Source organism: Odontomachus brunneus, unplaced genomic scaffold (genome assembly GCF_010583005.1).
Source record: "Odontomachus brunneus isolate Ranch 3 - 2012 unplaced genomic scaffold, Obru_v1 Obru_scaffold_256, whole genome shotgun sequence".
Classification (NCBI taxonomy): Eukaryota; Metazoa; Arthropoda; class Insecta; order Hymenoptera; family Formicidae; genus Odontomachus; species Odontomachus brunneus.
Window position 1 is genome coordinate 274,578 of NW_022639706.1, and position 6,591 is coordinate 281,168.

Consider the following 6,591-nt stretch of genomic DNA (forward strand, 5'->3'; position numbering starts at 1 on the left):
GTGATGTACTGTCCCTAGAAAATAAATTTTCCTATTAGCTATTGGGTCGTCGTATGTCCGATGTCGGGTCCCATCAGTAATGTATCAATATTGCTTTTATAAAAATTGTGTGTGTGTGTGTGTGTGTGTGTGTGTGTGTGTGAGAGAGAGAGAGAGAGGCAGTCTAATAATAATATCAAATAATATAAAAAATGTCATTAATTGAAATCGATTTAGTACATAGAACATGGCCAGTTATGAGGATAAAGAGTCCTCAGAGTTAATTTCAGATGCTGTTATTAAAAACAAACCTCCAATAGCTCCCATATTTGCAGTATCCATCTACAACTCATTAATAAATTAATTTTTCCATATTTTTTACAATTATCCTAGAACAAAATATCACTGTTATATAACATAGACATAACACATACTCTTGTTACTTCTATGTTATATAGCAGTTATGTGTTTCTTTGTTAAGATTGTAGTATTTCGACTATATTTAATACACATTTTTGTACATTTATTGAACACATTACATCAATTACTACTATTCTCTATCCTTTTCATCCATTAACCCAGACAATACAAAATATTTATAAAATATTTACAAAATATTTATAAGATTTATTTGAATATTTTATGAATATTTACCAAAATGTTTCATAAATATATTTACAAATATATTTACAAAATATTTTTGTGACCTTAGATTCAATAGATGAAAAATATTTATATATCTTATAAATATTATAAAAATATTTATTAAAATATATACATTTATATACATTTTTCTCTTTTCCTGAATTTTTCTTAAAATTTCCATTTTATTGTTTCACACGCTACTTAATTGAATTTAAATTGTACTTTGAAAATTTGCTTACCATTGCTGAGATTCGGATTTTTTATTTTTTTATTAATTTAATAATTTTAAGTAATTACATTTATTTTTTTCATATATAATATTTGTAGATATATTTACAAAATATTACTACTAATATTTATTTTTCGTTTACTATAAATATTGTATAAAATATTTAGTCTGTATTTTAATAATATTTTCAATAAAGATTTTGATACTTTTTACTTCATGTGTGTGTATATATAAAATATTTATATTATATTTATGTAATATTTTTAAGAAATAATTCGAAATAAATATTTATCATAAATATTGTGTGCTGTCTGAGAAACGCGCTACTTTCTGCACACTAAAGAATCGTATTTGTACTTAAGGTTCCTGCACATTCGGAACTCAGGCTATAATTTTTCGGCAACCGCTTGGATTGGGATGCTAAAAGTTGCAAACAATTGCACGATTTTGCTTGCAACTTAAATTAAAGAACGGTCAAGATGTACGCAGTCTGCAGTTTAATGTGCGCAACTGTATATACAGAACGATTAAATTATGCATGGGGTTGTATATGTGTGAATAAAAGAACGCATCCTTGAGGTTCTCTCAATGTTGCCAGGTCTACCGTTTTGGTCTACTCACAAATCTACCGTCTACCGTTTTAGCTGGGTTATCTACCGTTTTTTTATTTTACTTATATATTTTATCGATTATTCGTGTAGAAATTGAAAATTTTAATCTTGAAGAATACATTAAAGACTGACAACCACGCTTATAAATAAGAAAATTATATTTGAAACAACATATTATTTCCGCTATTCTAATTTAGTACTGCCAGACTACCGTGAGCGGTGTTATCGTGTTTCCTACTAAGGTTGTATTCCACAACGTCCTTTCCGAGGAAAATTTTATTCTTACGTCTATAGTATATGTAACATGAACTATAGATTTAAGAGTAAAATTTTCTTCGAAAAAGATGTTTTGGAATGCAACCAAGAGTCCCTAGGAACTCTATATTCTCACCCTGCATTGGCTTTCGTATTACTTATTATAATTAGAATATTTTTTCTGTTAACCAGTTTTATACAAAATTTGTGATATTCAGTGAGACTAAATAAAGGTTATTTTCCAACAAGAGACATAAATCTACACAAGTATCTATCTTTGTTACTGACTAAATGTGGAACAAAGATAGAATGATATTTGTGTTGACTTGTGTCTCTTTTTGGAAAGCAACCGATTACAGAAAAAACTATGAATACACTTTTTATTATAAGTATAATTTCTCTTTTATTTGCTATTAAGTTGTTTTAGGTATTCGTATTATTTATAATTACAATATTTTTTTTATTAAATCAGTTTTATGTCTTATTTCACAAAACTTCTGAAATAAAAGATCTACCGCTTTAAATCTATCGCTTTTTGGTGTGCCATCTACCGCCTCAGTTTTCAATCACCTGGTAATACATGGGCTGCGTTCCGAAATTCACTGTCAGTGTTGAAATTCTATAGTATACGTGACATGAACTATAGAATTTCAGTACTGGCAGTGAATTTCGGAACGTAGATTGGGTTCTCTAGTCTTCTATTCCAGAACAGGTGTTTTTAAATCACAGAAGATGAAAAATAGCAATTGAGATTACTAAGTTTGCGTATTAAACGTCCCGACGCTTCAAGCAATTTGTTTCGTTTTACTCTTGATTCAACAGTCATCGAGGAGACAATGCATTTGAAATAAAAATTCAACAAGTATTATAAAAATTACTATATATTTAACATTTATTATAATTACCAAAGATACATGTGTTAATTATAATATTTATTGTTATAATAATTAACATATTGTGGTAAATTCAAATGGAGGCTATTATCGCCGCATGCGCCTTCTAGGATATATTTAAAATTATTATTTAAAATTATATTATTTAAGATATATTCTAGAATGGCAATAACACCCCCATCTGAATTTACCACAATATGTCAATTATTATAACAATAAATATTATATTATTTTTGTACTGATATCTGCCATACTTTTATTTTGCATTTTGTAGGGTTTTATTATTATTATGTACAAATTATATGTGTGTACATATACATATATATTATATATATGTAAGTGTGTATTCTCTTGTTTCTTCTAAAATTTTGATTAAATTTTGGTAAAATTTTGATTATATCAAATACATTATTTTAGATTCTGGGGATAGTTCCCAGTTTTTTTTTTTTTTTTTTTTTTTTTTTTTTTTTTTTTTTTTTTTTTTTTTTTTTTTTTTTTTTTTAATATTGCTTAATCCCTTTGTGTAAGAGCCTAATGCTGAATTTTACTTGCAAACATACAATGGTATTTTTATAGCAAATGGTGGCTCATTATTTTTAACAACCATAATTGTTCCATTCTCACCCTTTTGAATGAGATCGATAGCAGCATTTGCTACATGTGTACATCTATAGATATGAAATGTGTTATATTAATAAGTTACTTATGTAATTTTTTATGGGACATTTAATAATATAAATGGAATCAATAAGAAAATGATGAGCAAACATAATTTATATAGATTTTTCTATGTATTAATTATTTCAAACTTACGGTTGTTTTGTAAAAGTATTTATGCTCTGTACCATTTCTTCATCCACAAAATCGAGAACGGTATTAGTGCTGATATCCATTGCCAATTTCGTTTTTGTTAAACCAGGACATAATGTTAGAATACGAACATTGGTTTTGTTATAAAAGGCCTGTATAAAAATAATTTCTGTAAAATTTTATTCATCCTTTATTCATTATAAGTGATATTAACTTATAAATTAACTATTGCAACAAAGCAATACAATAACAATTTGTCGAATATGCATACAGGAAAATGAAGGTCTAAAAAATATTGCACAGATATTTTAAGGATATCTTAGATATCCTTAAGATAAATTTTTAAAGAATTAAAATATTTTAATTGCAGGAGTCTAAAATAATAGTGTAGATGAAGTACAACAATGTTTCTTGCTTTCGTAAAATATATATCGCACCTCGAGATTGCGACCGAATGCAACGACCGCAAACTTAGAAGCAGAATATACTGATAGTTCAGGTGAAGGTACAATTCCAGCTGTGGATGCTACATTTACTATGGTACCTCCCTTGCTGCCATTGTGCTTTCCCATATAATCCAAAGCCATAAGTGAACCGCGAATTAGCGCTATCTATAAAAATAATGAAACATATATTTTTATTATAAACGTTATATATCGAATGTAGTAAATAAACATATTTACGTAAATTAAGGTACGTAAGATCCCAGATAACACAAAGAATTAAAAAAAAATTCAAAAGGAATTTAGTCATATATCACCAATTCTGAGTTCATTTTCAGGTGTAAAGAAAATTATTTAGAGTTCAGTTTAGTAAAAAGAATTATTTTTGCATCTAAAAATGAATTTAGAATTGGTGATATACGACTAAATTCTTTTTAAATTCTCTGTGCTATCTGGGGTAGTACATAAATATGTTTACATAAGTTTAATTAAAATGTGATGACATAATTTATCAATATAGTTATAATTGAAATTTTGGAAAGTCTTATTATTCCAAATTTATTGTTTTGAAAAAAATTAATTTTGACTTTACCTACCACATTTATATTAAAGGTCTGTTCAACCAAATTGTCATTTTGAAGTCCAGCATTGTTGATGAGTATATCCAGTCCATTGAGAACTCTCACAATTTGCTTGAAAATCTCTAATGATTAAGAAACAAGTTACTCAGTAAATATCAACCATAACATTACATCAATGTTATAATTTTTCATTCAATGTAATTGTTGCATAATTCTCTCGCGCTGTATTATTACATTGTTGAGTAGAAAATTATAATATTGAAATTACTAATTATGTTACTGATAGTTTATTGAGTAATATATTAAGGTTCTTGATTTCTCATCGCGAAACTCTTGATTAATAACGTTAGAAGTGAAGAAATATATACCCAAAATTTTTTGCAAAGTACATCGAAATAAAAAGATATATCGAAGTAAAAGATATACTATTATAAAAAAACACTTGCAGTCGACATCTTTAAAATAAACCAAATACTTCCTTGCAAGTCGATATGACGAAGTAAAAACATATATCCAAAAACCCAGGTAGCAACTGTGACTTCATTAGGTTGTCATTAAGATGTTACCCAGCAAACACAATGTTACATGTAATGTACATGTTAGTTATAATTTCCTACTCAATAATATAACTGTTATATAACACGCGTGTTATGTAACAGTTATATTGTTGAGTAGGAAATTACAACTAACATGTACGTTACATGTAACATTGTGTTTGCTGGGTATAGACGTCTTAATGACGTTATCTTGCTAGCTGGGAAATTAACAATCAATTAAATACACTCCTAAAATATTCCAAGCATTTTTCCTTTTTCCAATAATTAATAAATTACCGTAAAATTAACGTAACATACAATCTTCTTTTTTAATCTTTATTTCCTTATTATCTCACGTTAAACCGTTTTATGGTTTATTGATAGAGCAAAAGGAAAGTGTTCGGAGTATTTTAGAAGTGTATGTATACCTAATCAATTGCTAATGTCATATATCTTTTCACTTCGACATACTTTGCAGGTATGCATATCCTTTTTTCTAATGTCATAAATCAATATATCCGCGGCGAGGACCAAGAACCTTAAACGGCCCATTTAATAAATATTTTCTACTCAAATCTATAAAATATAAACGCTACGATCGTTAAAGATAAATGATAAGTAAAAAAATTATGATTATTTCGTTATAATTCAGGTCATTTGATCAGAGATTCGACCTTTGAAGTCTTCGGTTTTTGTTATATCACACGGAAAATAGATGACACGTTCTTCCCCGAATTTTCCTTTCAAAGTAGTCACTGCTTCGTGGTCTTTCGACATAGGCAGGTCGACAATAGCGATTTTCTATAATAAAACGTGAAACTGATAATGATGGTTTAATAAGATTCTGTAATAAGACATAAGAGTGATAAAATATATATTATATATTATAAAGTATCTTTGTTTTTGTTTATGATTATAAATTACCTTTGCACCTTTGCGAAGTAATTCTTCAACAATGCTATAGCCAATACCACGGCCACCACCGGTAATTATTATTGTTTTATCTTGTATATTTTCCATTATCTGTAGTATATTCGTTCAAATTTAGTTTTGCGATCTTTTCATATATAGAATTATTTGCAACATTTTTCAATATATTTTAAATATAATATTTTACTTGAATGTATCTATGGAAAGGAAAATTTTTCGATTTTCACTCTCAGGTTTCCAATCTCAGGTTATATTTACCTTTCAAAATCAGTTTTGGACAGATTTAGATATCTCTATACACAAAATAAAATGCACTATCGCACTAATAAGGCTATTATACACATACACACGTGCGCGCGCGCGCGCGCGTGTATGTGTGCGTGTATGTGTGTATTATATAATATTATAATAATCTATAAGTCTACAAGAGATCAAAAATTATTTATAAATCTATAATTTGTCAATATTTGTATTGTTTGTACACACTTACCGACAACTGTTGATTGTACGCATTATTGCGTAAATAATAAAAAATATGTATGTATATATTTTTTTGCATTCATTTTGGTTGAAATTTTGCAAATTTTTGTATTGCGCGTTATGCAGTTATTTTATGACATGATTATATATATATATATATATATATATATATATATATATATATATATATATATATATA

At 27.4% G+C, this 6,591-nt stretch overlaps 1 protein-coding gene across 4 annotated transcripts in view; it reads right to left on the reverse strand.

Moving 5' to 3' along the window:
• Positions 1–2,582: 2,582 nt before the first annotated feature.
• The window catches only part of LOC116852816 (alcohol dehydrogenase 1-like), a 5,411-nt gene continuing 1,402 nt past the window's right edge, over positions 2,583–6,591 (reverse strand). The window contains exons 1-9 of one of the 4 annotated variants that reach the window (XM_032833508.1): positions 6,403–6,505; positions 6,100–6,170; positions 5,907–6,005; positions 5,657–5,783; positions 4,462–4,568; positions 3,860–4,033; positions 3,426–3,574; positions 3,115–3,280; positions 2,583–3,064 (exon numbers count right to left, since the gene is read on the reverse strand). In XM_032833508.1, the coding sequence (XP_032689399.1) occupies positions 3,157–3,280; positions 3,426–3,574; positions 3,860–4,033; positions 4,462–4,568; positions 5,657–5,783; positions 5,907–6,002 (777 nt within the window). In that variant the 5' untranslated portion in view covers positions 6,003–6,005; positions 6,100–6,170; positions 6,403–6,505 and the 3' untranslated portion in view covers positions 2,583–3,064; positions 3,115–3,156. Of the gene's footprint in view, positions 3,065–3,114; positions 3,281–3,425; positions 3,575–3,859; positions 4,034–4,461; positions 4,569–5,656; positions 5,827–5,906; positions 6,006–6,099; positions 6,533–6,591 lie in introns of those variants that run through there. The other 3 variants (XM_032833507.1, XM_032833506.1, XM_032833509.1) reach the window with 3 other exon arrangements.